The 15212-nt window shown below is 47.3% G+C and overlaps 2 protein-coding genes across 2 annotated transcripts in view; one reads left to right on the top strand and one right to left on the bottom strand.

Annotated features, from left to right (window-relative positions):
- Positions 1 to 1891, bottom strand: part of EPDR1 (ependymin related 1) — a 36371-nt gene extending 34480 nt beyond the window's left edge. Inside the window, exon 1 of the mRNA XM_050915669.1 lies at positions 1599 to 1891. Within this exon, the coding sequence (XP_050771626.1) occupies positions 1599 to 1891 (293 nt within the window). The remainder of the gene's footprint in view (positions 1 to 1598) is intronic.
- Positions 1892 to 3760: 1869 nt separating this feature from the next.
- On the top strand, positions 3761 to 14301 carry SFRP4 (secreted frizzled related protein 4). Its single transcript, XM_050915663.1, has 6 exons — positions 3761 to 4202; positions 4362 to 4442; positions 4534 to 4599; positions 7240 to 7438; positions 10455 to 10518; positions 13038 to 14301. The coding sequence occupies exons 1-6, from the start codon at positions 3761 to 3763 to the stop codon at positions 13224 to 13226; spliced, it is 1041 nt and encodes a 346-aa protein (XP_050771620.1). The 3' UTR covers positions 13227 to 14301.
- Positions 14302 to 15212: the final 911 nt, after the last annotated feature.

The raw sequence follows: 15212 nt of genomic DNA, 5'->3' as shown, positions 1-15212 counted from the left end.
CTTAGAAGGTAGAGAAAGCTTGCATCAGACTATGTAGTGCAGTTTTATGCTTGTCAAACATGAAGGTCAACCTAGGACTTCTAAGAGAAGGAGGGTATGAGCACAGCCAGTGTCAGACTCTATGTTGCATGTTAGCAGGCCACCAACAATCAACTAACTATATGTTGCCTTTAACATTCCTCATACGGCTCCCATATGAAAATAGTAATGAAGAAAAAAATTCACAATGAGGGAAAGCTAAGCTTGAAAATGAAACTCATAAAACAGTTTTAAGAGTGTTTTGGGACTGTCAGAGAAAGGACCAAGAAAGAGCATACAGTTTGGAAAGATTAAAACAATGCCTATGTGATGTTGGTAAGAAATTGACCATTGTCAGGAAAAAAGCCAGGAGCAAAAAGGAATATTGATCTTTCAATAGCAGAGACCATTTAGTTTGGATGATACAGCATTTGTAGGCTGGTCTTCACCTTGGCTTATACATCCCCAGGACTGACGCACTATTATTTGAACAATTTTTAGGTGGGAGAGGCGGAGGTGCAGGCAGACTGGCTACCCTCACACTGGCAGGTATGTCTTGACACGGTGTCTGAGAGTTACTGATGCTCGGTATGAGAAATGTCTCACTCAGGAAGGCCTCTCTGGGCTGATCATTTCTTCCACCCAGCCTGTCAGGGCCTGAGCTTGGCAGGTTGAGGATTAAAAAGAGGCCCTTCTTCAGTCAGCTTTTTTCTACACTTATTTTTCAGCAAATCAAGAAATGCACAATGACACAGGGATTTTGTTGGGTTAGTTATGGGCTTAACAGACACACAGTGTATAAATTAAGAACAGGGAGGTCCTCCAGGGCTGGGCAGCCTGTGCAATGTAAGTACACTGTACCACAGGTAAGAGATGCATCCTGACACCCTGCAGTGACTTAGCACTTGCAGGAACCGAGAACGACCAGAGAACTTGTAAAACGTGACTCAAACTTGTTAGCAAATTACTGGGCTAGAACCCCCCCGCCCGCGACATTATTCCTGCATTTGAGCGCGATCTCCTCATTATACCCATTATACCTCACATTTTAGGCTGTATTTTTGGACTCGGCTCCCATTCCATTTTAAAAAAATAGTTGGGAGAAAGGAATTATCTCCAAGGGTAAAAAGCTGATACTGTTGATCATAAATATCTCAAGATAGAATGATAGATAAATAAATAGATAGATTGATTGATTGATTGATAGATGATCGATAGGTAGATACACGGAGCATGGATATAAGTCATGTCGGTGACGGGTTTCCCACCGCCGACTATTCCCAGCAGCTGCCTGCCCGCAGCCGTGCCCAGCCGGCCCCTCCGCAGGGGCTCCGCCGCTGCCGCCCCCGCGCTCCCCCGCCTCACGCAGGGCTGGTGCCGCCCCGCCACGCGGGGGGGCGAGGGAGACCACCCCACCCCCCCTTCCCTCCGCCTCTGCATCGCCCCACACACACCACCACCCCACCCCCCCCCCAACCCACCCACCCACCCCGAGAGGCGCCTCCGGGCTCTGCGCCGACCATCACCGCCCCGCCCGGCCCGGCCCGGCCCCGCCGCGGGGTCCCGCCGCGGACACCTACTTCTTGCAGGGGATGAGCGCCTTCCTCTCCTCCAGGATGCGGAGGCGCTGGTTGGGGCCGTCGTAGGAGACGGCGGCCCGCGTGTTGCGGCCCGTGCCGTGCTCGTAGGACACGGTGCGCCCTTCCCACTGCCGCGGTGCCTGGCACGGCTCGGCCCCCCCCGCCGCCGCCGCCGGCGCCCCGCCGCCCCGCAGCAGGAGGCCGCCCAGCAGCCCCAGCCGCAGCAGCGGCCCCAGCCCCGGCCCCAGCGGCGGCCGCCGCAGCCGCAGCCCGCCCGCCGCCGCCCGCGCCATGCTCCGCGCACCGCTCCGCGCACGGCTGCCCCGCACGGCGCGCAGGCGGCCAGGCAGGCCTGCGCCGGGGGGTGGGGGGGGGGGGCGGGGGCGGCCCGCCTCCAAACCCGCATCACCTCAGCGGGGAGAGGCGGTTTCTGCCCGAGCTGCTGTATACGAGCGGGATGGGGGAGCAGGAGGCAGTGGGGCGACAGGCGACGGGGACCCTCGCCCTCCCATGCCCCCCTCCTTGCACCCGGGGTGGCCGGGAGGGTTTGCTTGCCCTGGCCGTGCCCACTGGTCCGCGAGGGGTGATGCCAGAGGGGCACCTGCAAGGCCCCAGCCTTGGGGTACTTCTGGGCACTCTGTGTGGGCTTTGGGAGGGAGGGGATACACGAACAGGAGGGACCTGCGGGGTGAAACTGCTTTGATGTTGCTCTCGAGGGAGGAATTTCAGTGGCTCCCCACGGACAGACAGTGTCACCAAGCACATGCATCCCTTCATCTCCCACTGCCCTCTCAGGTTTCTCAACTGTTGTTTCCTGCCGCTCTGGATGAGCTTTCCTCGCACACAAAGGGAGGGGGAAGCCTGTGCCCCACGGATACTCCGGCTCTGTGGCACCCAGGCCTGAGCTCTGCCGGGTCTGCAAGGGGAAACATCGGTGGCACCACGGTACCTGGCCAGCGCAGGCCCGGGAGCGGCTAACCCGGAGCCACGCTGGGGCTTTCCCAGGCCACTCCAATAACCTGGCATGGAGTTAATCTTGTTTTCTCAGCGGGTCCCTCAAAGGCTGAGGTGCAGCATTTGCCCACAGTGGATGAAGGGCCCATAGGTCTTTTCCGTGCACAGGGACTGCATGGGGGAGCAGAGGTGGGGTGGGAGGGAGCCCCTCGCTCCCGCGTGGGCATGCTGCTCCGCTGCATCAGGGGCGCGTGGCCGTGGAGCACCAAGGAAAGAAAAATAAAAAACAGCTTGGGAAAAGCCTGAAATCCTTTCTCCCACCCACTTGCAGATGCGGCTGTGGGGGGACAACAGCGGGGGGAGCGCAGCGGGGGGCTGACTGCCCGCAGAGCAGCCCCGCACCGGCCCCGCGCTGCCCCGGTCCCGCCGCCCGCTCCCGCCTCGGGTCGGCCCCCGCCGCTTCCCCCGTCCCGAGCAAACCGGGCAAAGAGAACTTCCCCGCCCGTCTGCCGGGCCGCCTCACGCGTTTCCCCGTCCGCGCCGAGCTCAGGGAGCTAACTCTGCAACCCCCTGGGGGCGGCGGAAACCGCCGCCGGAGCTCCCCCAAGCCCGCAAAAAGTTTCTGCTCCGTGTCCCGTGGGAAAACGCAGCGTGAAGTTCAGCCCCGCAGGAGGGGGGCTCCGGCCGCGGCTCCCGCGTCCTCCTCCACTCTCCCCCGGGTCGGAGCGCGCAACCCCGCGGCAGATGCGTATGGTTTGGGTTTGCTTCCTCCCCCCCCCCCCCCCCCCGGCTCTTTCCACCTGAAGGAATTTATGACACAGATGAAAACAGAAACGGAGCTGGAGCCGCGGACGAGAGACGCAGTGATGTCGCCGGGGGATTAAACGGGGTGGAGGTGATGTCACCGTGCCTGCACAGCAAAACACACACACGCGCGCGCACACACACACACACACGCACACCCCACACACCCCCCCCCGCCCCGGAGGAGCGGTGCTGCCAAGGGAGCGCGATCGGCCCCACGTCACTCGTGCCACCGGTATAAATGCGGTCCCGCGATGTCCATGGCTGTCGGCGCGGCGGCTCCCGCGACTTGACTGCAGCCGGGCGCCGGGAGGCAGCGCCGCTCCGCGCCCTTCGGCCGCCGCGACCCGCGGGGCGGCGGCGGGCGGCGGCGGAGAAGGAGGAGGAGGAGGAGGAGGAGGAGGATGCTGCGCGCCTTGGTGGCGGTGTCCCTGTGGCTGCGGGTGAGCCCGCGGGCGCAGGGCGCGCCGTGCGAGGCGGTGCGCATCCCCATGTGCCGCCCCATGCCCTGGAACATCACCCGCATGCCCAACCACCTCCACCACAGCACCCAGGAAAACGCCGTCCTCGCCATCGAGCAGTACGAGGAGCTGGTGGGCACCGGCTGCAGCCCGGTCCTCCCCTTCTTCCTCTGCGCCATGTACGCCCCCATCTGCACCCTGGAGTTCCTCTACGACCCCATCAAGCCGTGCCGCTCCGTCTGCCAGCGCGCCCGCGACGGCTGCGAGCCCATCATGCGCCGCTACAACCACAGCTGGCCCGAGAGCCTCGCCTGCGACGACCTCCCCGTCTACGACCGCGGCGTCTGCATCTCCCCCGAGGCCATCGTCACCGACCTGCCGGAGGGTGAGCGCCCCGGGGCCGGCGGGCGGCGGGGCGGCGGTAGGGCGGACCCCCTACTACCCCCGCGGGGCGCTCCGGGCGGGGGGCTGCGGCACCCCCGCGCCCCTGCCCCGGGAGCCTCTCCCCGACAGCTTTCCTTCCCCGCCGCGCCTCTGTTTGCAGATGTGAAGTGGACGGACTTCACGCAGGGCGTGCTGGTGCCAGAGAGACCCCCGGAGCCCGACTGCAGGAGCCGCGGCCAGGGTGAGCCTCGGGCGCCCCCCCCACCTCCCCCTCCCTGGAGCCAGGCCCCCTCTGACACCCCTCAACCGTTTCCCCTTCTCTTCCTTTGAAGAGCGATGCAGGTGCAAAAAGACCAAGCCGACGCTGTCGACCTACCTGGCCAAGAACTACAGCTACAGTAAGTGCCTGGGGGAAAATGCTTCACTCTGCCCGTCCCACCCCTCTCTGTGCCCCCCGCGAGTTAGGCAGCTCCGTGTGGGTGCTGCACCCACACCAGGCCCCGTCCAGCAAGCGCGGTGTGAGGACACGGCTCCACCGCAGCCTTTCCAAGTGGCTTTTTGCCCGAGGACGCCTAGCCGTCCTCTTCCAAAACCCACCGCTCGCGCACACCTCGTGCAGGCAGTGGCAGTCATTGCGCAGATGATGGTGTGTTTCTGATAAACGCGGTGAAAGGTCGGTAATATGTGCACTGGCACCGACAGGTTGCTCTGCAGAAAGGGTGCTTGCTACTGTAAAGGTCACTCTAGTAAGGGCGATTACGTCTAATGTGAGCATGACCATGTGCTGCTCGGCCAGCTCCTGTTTTCATCCAGCAGGTGGAATAAACAGAGGTTTATCACCTAAATAAAACTTGCAAATGTGAACGAAGCTGAAGCAGGGTAAAAAGTTATTACTTAGAAATTCATATATTCTTTTACTTACTAGCCAGAGTTTCACCTGGTGCGAGATTAATTGAACTCGGTGACAATTTGCATCAGCCAGCCAAGGAGTTGGCCGATAGTTTTATGATATGTTGCATAGACATATTGGCAATATAAGTTAAGTATTCACCTCTCTTCCTCCCTGGCTGCTCCCTCTCCAATTTTCTGATGCTGGGAGTCAGGAAGAAGTCTAATTAAGATTAGATAAATACCAGATTAAATATCTGTAATGTCAATAGAAAACCCCTATTAACAAATTTAACATGCAGTATCATGGTCTTTTGTACTTTATGGGCTTTTTCTCAGATGAAAGTTGTTTCTGCAAGAGATGTATTCAGTTCTCACGCAATAGGGTTATTCTATCCAGTCAATTCCTATTTGTCTGATATGAAATGAAAGTAAGTTTGTAGTTATTTGCTTCTTTGTTAGTATAGGGAAAAAAAATCCAAACCCCATTTTGGTGGGAATAATCAAGCTGAACATCTAACTTAGGTAATTGTACACTTTTTTTTGTCATGGCATTTTGGTGCATTTATGTCATGTATTCTTTTTATATAGTTCCTTAATCCATCTCAGTACAACACAGTGATATGTTCAGGTGGGACAATGAACTTCCACAGTTGTCTGAAATATATGAAAAAGCAGTAATATAAAATGACTATTCCAAAATGAAATACGGGTGTTAGCCATACAAATTGTGATTCCAGTGACTTCAGTGGGAGTGTTGCTTGAATAAAAACTGTAGACTGTGGTCCAAAATTTAATTCCATTGAATTTGTGAAATCAAAATTTTGTTTTTGAGAGGTAGATTTTTGTTCAGTCTCCTCTGAAATAAATAGACATGTTCATATGGAAAATGTTGCAAATAAAACAAGTTGCAAATAAAATCAAAATTTTTCTGAAAACCTTTAAAATAATATTTACAGCCAAATTGTATTTCTAGCTGGTCAAAACTTGGTTTCAATCAGACTTGAAAATGGGTTGTGAGTCTCTGAAACTGAAATCCCTCATGTGTTTTGTGGCTGTTACACATGTCCTGATAAAGTTAGCACATAAACCCTAGACTACATTAAAATTGCTGGTCTCCTGTTTTCTACATGTGAAGTTTATTCCAAACATTTGTAGGTCCATTTGAAGGCTTTTGTCCTGGTGACTGCCAGGGGCAGCGTCGATGCAGGCTGATCACCCTGTGGTACATACACTTCTTATGCTTCTTTCACTGAAGAACTTTGTGATAATAGGACCCATCCTATTTTGACATTTCCTAGAGACAAAGTCCTTCGTGTAAATATCGTGCTTCATTTCTCTGATTTGGCACTTCTCACAAGAGAGAAGGGGTGAAATGCTGCAGTGGTAGGTACTGCCAGGGTTCGCAGGTACAACGTTAGCCAGGGATCACCCTCAGAGCAATCTACACAGTTTCACCTTCTTGCATCCATGCAGACATGCAGTTTTCCTCGATAAAAGGTAAAAATATGAATGTTTGTGTATTCAGAGTCAGAAGAACCCATTTCAGAGTCTGTTTTATATGAGGATCTTACTATTGATGGATAATCCAAACGTAAAAGATGGAAAAAAGTATGGACCGAGTAAATCACGACAATCCGAAGCCTCTTAGTTTTTGATTACTTGCTTCACACCTTCCCTTCTTTCTTATGTTTAAGAAAAGACTTTAGTTCCTGGATGCAACCTACAGGGAAATGATTTTATTATTGAAAAGACTGAATTAACGCTGACTGTCTGTGAGGTAAATTATTCATTACTTAATTGGGAATAGCCAGATGTGGCTATAGAATGGGTCCGATTTATGCGAGGGGTTGTTCAAGTCTGAGTCAAAGGAGCTGTTTGTGTGTACAATTCCAGGCGAGATCGCTTGGCCTGATCTGGCAAAGATTTAAACACATGTTTAATTTCACGGTTGTCAACAGTCCTACTGAAAACCAAATCGGGATCAGGCCTCTGTTATTCTAAGCCACTGTACACGCTCACACATGAAGAAGTAGTTCTAGTTTCACAGCCGAAACAACAGCTTTCAATTTAATGTGTTTTATTTAATTTTGAGATGTGTTTAAATTTCTAAGACCGTTGTTCTCATGCCTCTATTTTTCTAATTGCAGTCATTCACGCTAAAGTAAAAAGCGTAGAAAGAGGGAACTGCAACGAGATAACGACTGTGGTTGAAGTCAAAGACATACTTAAGTCTTCGACGCCAATTCCTCTGTCTCAAGTGCCTCTTCTTACAAATTCCTCCTGCCAGTGTCCACCTCTTCAACCGAAGCAGGATGTTCTTATCATGTGCTATGAATGGCGCTCAAGGTGAGCCCTGGCGATGTGGTGCAGAAAAGTGTTATAGCTAGCTGTGATAGACGGGAAGGAGGACCAGCAAAGCTCTCTTTCTGGTCATGAGCATGTTTTGTGAGTTATAGTTAATATTACACCGCTGATAGTTTTTCTTAAGATAACTCACACGTATACATACCTGCGTTTCAATTACCTTCGCAATTAACTTTTTCCACTTAATCAGCCTCAGCTCTGCGCCACGATGCGGTGTTTACAAAACCTGGCTCACGCATGGAGCGTAAACTCTGGTGGCATTAGGTGCTGACAGCATATTGCTTAATGCATCGTGCAGCAGTTCAGGCATCTCCAGCTGTTTGGGAGTGTTTTTCCAGGACTGCTTTCCATAGGTATGAGCTGCTTCGTGTGCTACAAGCTCGATGGTGGCTGTAGATGGTAGTTCATGTTGGCAGGACCACATGGAAGGCATAGTTCTGCCTCACCAGCCTCAGGGGAGGGGACAGGAGATAATACACATCTCTTGTCTGCAGAGCTGCTGGAAACAGAGCCAAGCCTTCTCCGCTGGCCTATCCATACTTCGGACCGGTGCCATCAGTGAGATGTTTCTGATCCCACAGCTGTACCGGGACCGGCCAAAGCTGCAGCCATTGGAGCTCCGGCTCCCGGATGGCAGATGAAAAGTAAATACTCTCAGAGCAGCTTGCCAGTCCTGCTGTATGATTAAAAGACAAAACAAAACTAACTTTACCAGACCTTTCATCTGGCAGTCAGCCTAGCCCCAGGCATGGAAGGAAATCCAGCATGCTGGTCTGGAGGGGAGGGAGTGATGAATCACAGCTCCCTTTTCTCTCTGGGTCCTTGAGGCAGAAGAGGACATCCCATCCCAGTTAGCACCCCAAGCATACCAGTAGCAACAGATGCCAACAGGACAGGTTGTGGTGTGGTAGGCACGTGTGCCTGTGTGCTGTGGGTCAGAGGTAAGGCTGTTTGCAAAATGTGCAGGCTGGTTTTGCACACAGTGACGTTAATGGATCATGCGCACTTGTAAGGACCATAGAACATCTACGTGCAGAACTTGATGGGCCATATCCATATTTTCAATGAGTTTTATGCTGATATTTTAAAAGCATTTTCTAGGTGTTTCTAAAAGTTGCTATCTGATACCTTATTACCTTAACTTTTTTTTTGTGAGCTAACAGGTACAGTATTTTATTATTACACAGCACCTTGCCCCTCCAGGTCTGGAAGTATTTCAAAAAGATTAATTTAGAGCCCTCTACTTGTGTTAGCCATTTTACGGATACATGCTCTGAGTCACGCAGAAGGACCATGACCAAGATTGCGATCCAGGAGCTCTGAGCTGCAGAGCTTTGTTGGAGAGGACCCTCGGGAGGCTGTCAGGAAGGGGAGATTTCAAAGTGAAAGATTGCAATGTGCTTCCCCATTACTATGGAAAAACACACCATTCACTAAATATTTTGTGATGGTTTTTAAAGGTCACTGAGGTTTTTAATTTCATATAGTGTACTAAAATGAATTTGAAAAGAAACATAAACTATTATATGTGTTTCCTGTTGAACTTGGTGGCATGCAAACAGAAGGTTTTGAGTTACAGCAGCTTTTTAAAATGCCAGAAGCAAAATGGGTGGAAGCTGTATCTCCACTGAAGTCAATTGACAGGCAAAACACCCATTGCCTGTCAATAGGGTTAGGGTCTCACTCAATAATCGGACCTGAACAGAAGCTGCATCAGACGTACACCATGTTGTGGTTTCATTCATCATGAAGTGGCCTTAGCTTCAGTCCTATATGTTAATTCTCTGATCTTTCCTTGGAAAGAAAAGGAGGTGTGTATCATGTTGGTCTTGATTCTCCAGGGCTTGCACTCGCTGTACTCCTTTTATGTTTGGGCAAAGTGGATGCAGAGTGGCTAACAGTTATGAATGGCAGCATTCTGTACTCTTTTTGAACTGGTATGAGCAGCAACGCTGTTCATGGGAACTGGAGGTCAGGCCGTGCTACACTGTGTAAACCTCACTCGCCAGCAAAGTGCTGTATGAAATTGTGTGCATTTAGAATGATGTTTTGATGTCTCCAGCCAACACTGATGTCTAAGTAAAAGCTTCCAGAATTAGGGCAATGATATTAGGGCATATTAAGGCCCAGTATCTCAAAAAAAAAAAGGAATGAAAAGAAGAAAAAAAAAGTTGAAATAGTTAAATAGTTAGCAGTAGAGGAGATACTGTTCATTGTTTTGTTCATTTCATAACACCTAGACTCAGTATTTTCATACAGGAGCTAGCCAGATTTCATTGGTAAGCAAGTATCATTGCCCATACATCTTTCAAATTCATTTTAAAGTACTCATTAAGTAGTTACATGTAGGAAATACATAATACCATCCTCATGTATTTATAGGTAGAAATGGACACAATTGTAAGTGAGCAGATAATGTGTTACCATTTGTCAGCTGAGCTGTATTAACTGGTGCAAGTGAAACAGTTTTTTTTAATTCAGAAGTAAAATACATTAGTTTAAACTACTCTTCTGCACACAAACACACACATATGAACATATAGTGGGCATAAGTAAAAATATATGTACATATACATTTAAACAGTTTCATGGGCTGTTACCCAAGCCATCACTTTTTGTTAACAGTGATCACGACAGGACAATTTTCCCCTGCAGAATAGCTGCAGGTGAGGACAAAGGGCTCTAAATGTTTTCTCAATACTGGCCATGAGCTGCAGTTTTGGCTGTAAAATCTGATTTCTTTTGAAAACTACTTTCTGTTTTTACAGAGTTTAGAATAGAATTTCAGAAGTATCAGTATAAGCACGTACAAATCCATTAGAAAGCATTTAGGGATGGAGAAAAATATTTTTCTGCCTATCATCCTGTACACAGAAACTGTCAGTACCAGTACCTGCTGGTGCGTTTCAACCTCAGACTGTGTTAAATCATCTGGAATGACATCTCAGGAATCAAAATCAGAAATATCTATAACTTGTATTTATTTCTTAATTTTCAGGTTGATGCTTCTTGATGGATGTCTAGTTGAAAAATGGAAGGATCAGCTAAACAAAAGATTTAAGGTAAATACAACCAAAGAAAAGACCTTTGTTCTACTTCAGCATTGAATAATGTACTTGACTTTCAGATATCCGTAACACCTCTAGGTATTATTATTTTCACTTCAACATTTTCATACCTCATAATTACATATAAATGTAAGTGAAAATTTGAAAATTTTAGTCTTGCATTTTAGGGTCTCTAAAATTTTATTCCTATTTTATTTCTATTTTATCTGCAAACTGTCTCTAATAGGATGATTGGATGATCTTTGTGTGAACTCTGGCTTATTACGGTAATGACTCTAGGAATTTATTTCATCTCACTGCTAAGGCAAGTAACTGTTAAATAGGTGATACACAGATGAGTATATAGTCCACATTAGGTAAGAAAGGAAGTTAAAATCCACTGCACTGGATAAATGGGCTTTGCTGCATTAAAGATTACAGGCTGGAGACACAGACTTCTCACCAGCTACTTCCCGCTAAAGACCCACTGAAAGTATTGGGCATCCCCTCACTGGTTTCAGGGAATATTGGAAGGAAAAGTCTATAGTATAGAGACCTGGGAGGCAGGAGCAGCAGATGTCCCTGCTTTTTGGGGCTTCAGGATAGCACTTGCTATCACTCCCTGCTTGTAAACTCCTCTTTGTAATGGAAAGAAAGGGTGGATCAAGACAATGTCTGACTCTTCCTCACACTTTTAGAGATGCAAGAAAGTTATTTCTGGAATTCAGAAAAGGTTTCAGAGCATTAAGGACATACATGTATATTTATTTTAATTATGAGCTGATTGGCAATTGATAGAAAGGGGGAAAAAAGATGCATGTATCCGTCAGTAGAAGCTTTTAGATAACAGACCAACTTCTTGCAGGAAATTGTATTTGATGCTTTTATTGTTCCCTTTTCTCCTCACTTACTCGTGTAAAACCTATGTGTGAAAAAGAAAACATGCTTTAAATCTTTAAAAAATAAATACATTGCAATTGCAGACGATACCATGTGGGATTTAAGAGAATATTGACATATGACTCCGACTCTTGAAATCCCTTAGCTGTTAACTTAATGGCCTGTTACTGGCACACAGTGTGTTTTAGTGGCCTCCTCACACTGTTTTGTCATTTCTAATTGTGTCTTGAAACCTGTTTGAACATTCATTTCCAGACTGTCAAAAAGATGCATGACTGCCAAACAAATACTTCTCAAAGCATGTGTCATTCCCGCTGATATTAATAGTTTCATAAATTAAATTGTCATTTAAATGTGTTTGAGTGGGACACACCGAAATGCCTGCTGATAGTTTTTGTTTTATAAAGATGCATATAATGACCCTGACTACACAAAGATAGACAGTATGGAGCTAGGTATCACTGTGGCTTCATTTTAATGTCCAACATTCATCTCTGAAGACTCGCATCCGACTTTTATCTTGAGTTACCACTTAAAATGAATGTTGTGAGCTGTCTGTGGACCACAGAAGACAGCTGTTAACATAACCACATCATGGCTGGTCTCTTCTCTAGCCAGGACAAGAGTCTGAGTTGCAACAGGGTCAGTGCAGAGATACTAAATAGGAAAGCTGGAGTGCACTTCTCTTGCTCTGATCACTGGGCAAAGCCCCTGCCTTTGGGAGTTTCAGAAGAGAAAGTTCATTAATAGAGGGGAGAGGTGAGACCCTTTCCAGGTTCTACTACCTACCTTGCTTTCCTTAAAATAAGTATTTCTGTTCCTAGAGGTGAAAGACTGCAGTCTCTGCTGCAGTGTTGTGGATCTCTCCATATTTTGGACCACCTAACCACTTAACCTCACTGTAAAAACCTGTTTTCTAAAAGTGCTGCACTTTTGGGTTTGGAAATCTGACAGCTATTCTCTTTGGTGGGCTCATTGATCTAATTGCTTTTCAAAATTTCTCAGGGATGCTGCTGAATAAAGCTGCAGGTGCGTTATTCACAACCGTCCCATTGCAACTCTGAACACTGTGATTTCAGTGGTCATCTCCGTTGTCTGTCCGTAACAAAAGCTCTTTCATGCCCAGTCCTCTCCACACCAGGGAAAAGCAGAAGCAGAAAGTAAATACCACCTTCCCTTGTAGCTGTGTGTTTAAATATGTATTGTGAAAGGATAGTCTGCTTTCTGCAGACTTTTCTGAGGGAAAGTCAAGTGGCACATTCAGTAAGACAGCAAAGAAGGGGTTTGCAAAGGGGTTCCAGTGTGCAGATCCTGTCTTTTTAATGGCATGGTCCCAGCTCCCCTGGATTTCTGAAAAGGCGTGAGATGTGCACTCACATGCAGCATGCACGCGAGATGTGCAGTTGTCATTTTCATCAACTGGTATCGTGGAAATTCACCCACCCAAGAACACGTTGCAGGTTCCCCCTGCAGACAGCCATAACATACTGACATGAATGGCCCTGCAGGATAGAGCACAAAACTATTAAAAGCAGCACTAGTATCAGTGGTTCAGGATAGCTTTGATTAAGACATAATTATTTATGATTATGTCCTTCCATAACTCAGCCTCTTTGTCTTCTGCATTTCCACAGAGGTGGGAACAGAGACTGCAAGAACAAAAGCTGCGAACGGCCCGCAGTAAGAACCAGAACGCAGGACGCAGTGGTCGGAGTGGACCCCCAAAACCATCAACCAAGAACACCAACCCGCTGGTCAGTGGCCCCAAAAAGGCCATTAAAATAAGAAATGGCCAGAAAGAAATCAACCCTAAAAAAGTATGAGTGTGAAATTTCCAAAAGGAAAGACTTTCCCTGCATGATGAGGGTCACAGTCTGGCTTGGTCGGCATGTTTTATTAATCCAGAACTCATCGACTTAAAAACTGACGGCAGTTTCTACATAGACATTTTTGCTGCACTTTACTTTTAAAAGGTTTGCTTTTCCTTTCAAGCCACTGCAAGCCATAGAGCGTAGGTTTGCACTAATATGTGGTAGGCATATTCACGCTGACTGAACTTTATCTTCGGGCTCTGATTTGCAATTCTAGATAGATCTAGCCTTGGCTGCCAGAGGTTTTAACTCCTTATGCCGGTTGCCTGCCCTGCTTCCCTACCAGAGGTTGGAAAGCTGCATGGGGCATATCTTTTCTCCTCAGAAAGTGCACTGGTTTAGTAGTTGGTGAGTTAGTCTGTGAGTTAGTCTGGTGAGCTGAGAACCATGGCAGCAGAGGAGCAGCAGAGGGGTGGTAACCTCTGGCAGACATCTGGGGCGGCAACCACTGCAGCTGCTGGAGCTGAACCTGTCTGCTATTTGGAATCACAGCCCTTGTTCAGAGCATTCAGAAGCATAGCTTACCAATAAGCATCTGGGTATGCATTATGTGATTATTTTTATGTGTGTGCCAAAAATAGGCTTACAGTGTTAGTATTTGATCTTGTGGGTTTGTGTAGCAAAAATGCATTGAAAGCAGACATTTAATTTTTTTATTGTACTTCAGGCTGGCTTCTGTTGTTATAATTTCAAATATATTTAAGCATCTAATTGAAAAATCAGTATTTTTTAAAAGGACAGATTAAAGTGAAGCAGATCTGTAGAATTCTTAAACGTAACACTTATGTTCACTGTAATATAGCTTTGTTATAACAGAAGCATTATTCTAAACATAACTGACAGCTACTGTACAGTATTAAGGAGAAGATAGGGCTTCATGTGGCTCAGTGTTCATTTGGATAATTTTTTAATGTTTGACACCATATTTCTAAATCTTTCTCTGATACCAAATAAATAAATAAATAAATAAGGCTTGTCCCTATTCATGAACTTCTCAAAACAACAGCTATCTGCAGTTTTGCTGATCAGAAGGTAACATTTACCCTGCAAAGGGTCACAGACAAAGCAGATGCTTTTATTTATGTACTAAGTTTTACTGACTTAACATTTGCCATGTGAGGTATTAAAACAGCACAGGTGATATAAATCTAATTGACACAACTGCAAGATGGCATTTATGCTATTCCTCCCAAGCTGTACTTGGATGAGGCAGTAAGGATAGCACAGTCTGATTTCCATTAACACATAAGAAGATCACCTACATCAACATCGTAAGAGCTCATGATAGACATCTGAAAGACCTTCAAGAATTCCTGCAGCAAAACCAAGGACTAGACTTGGCAATTCTGGTATCTATAAAACAAAATCAGCATTTCTAAAATAGAGAGGGTCTAAGTCAGAAAAAAAAAAAAAGAGTTCTGTGTAGGTTAACATAAGGAGTTACAATTGGTCATGTCAGTATATTGATCTTTGTCATTACAAGAATTCCAATGAAATTTGCATGCATGAAATTCAAGGCAGAATATGCTGGAGTGATTTTGGTAGCAGCAGTAATAGACTTGGTAATATGCTAACACAAGCTGAAGACATAAATGCCAAGTTAAAATGCATAAAACAAAGGGACAGAGGTGTTAGAGAAAAATGGAATAATAGGGTAGTTCAGGGGGGAAAAAGACAACCCTACATGATCATTGGTTGAGCTTTGAGCAGTTGGTTAAAATATGCAAAGGTCAGCATTTGAATGTAGCCCTTCCTGCTAATTCTGGGCAGATACAGAACTTTATCTCCATGGAACATCTGCAGAATTAGATCCAAAATTCAATCCAGGTGCCAGGAATGCTGAGCATATATTGCATATATTGACTTTAGTGGGAATTATGTGTGTTTGACATGTCTAAAAAAATAGACCACAAACGTAGGTGCCTAAATACATACTAG

The sequence above is a fragment of the Gymnogyps californianus genome, chromosome 2, assembly GCF_018139145.2.
Source record: "Gymnogyps californianus isolate 813 chromosome 2, ASM1813914v2, whole genome shotgun sequence".
In the NCBI taxonomy this organism is placed as follows: Eukaryota; Metazoa; Chordata; class Aves; order Accipitriformes; family Cathartidae; genus Gymnogyps; species Gymnogyps californianus.
Note: the sequence above shows the minus strand (reverse complement) of the source record. Positions and strands in the feature narration are given on the sequence as shown.

Coding starts and splice junctions, on each gene's coding strand:
- SFRP4 (XM_050915663.1), top strand. CDS start 3,761: ATGCTGCGCGCCTTGGTGGCGGTGTCCCTGTGGCTGCGGGTGAGCCCG. Junction 4,203..4,361: donor CGTCACCGACCTGCCGGAGG/GTGAGCGCCCCG, acceptor CTCTGTTTGCAG/ATGTGAAGTGGACGGACTTC. Junction 10,519..13,037: donor AGCTAAACAAAAGATTTAAG/GTAAATACAACC, acceptor GCATTTCCACAG/AGGTGGGAACAGAGACTGCA.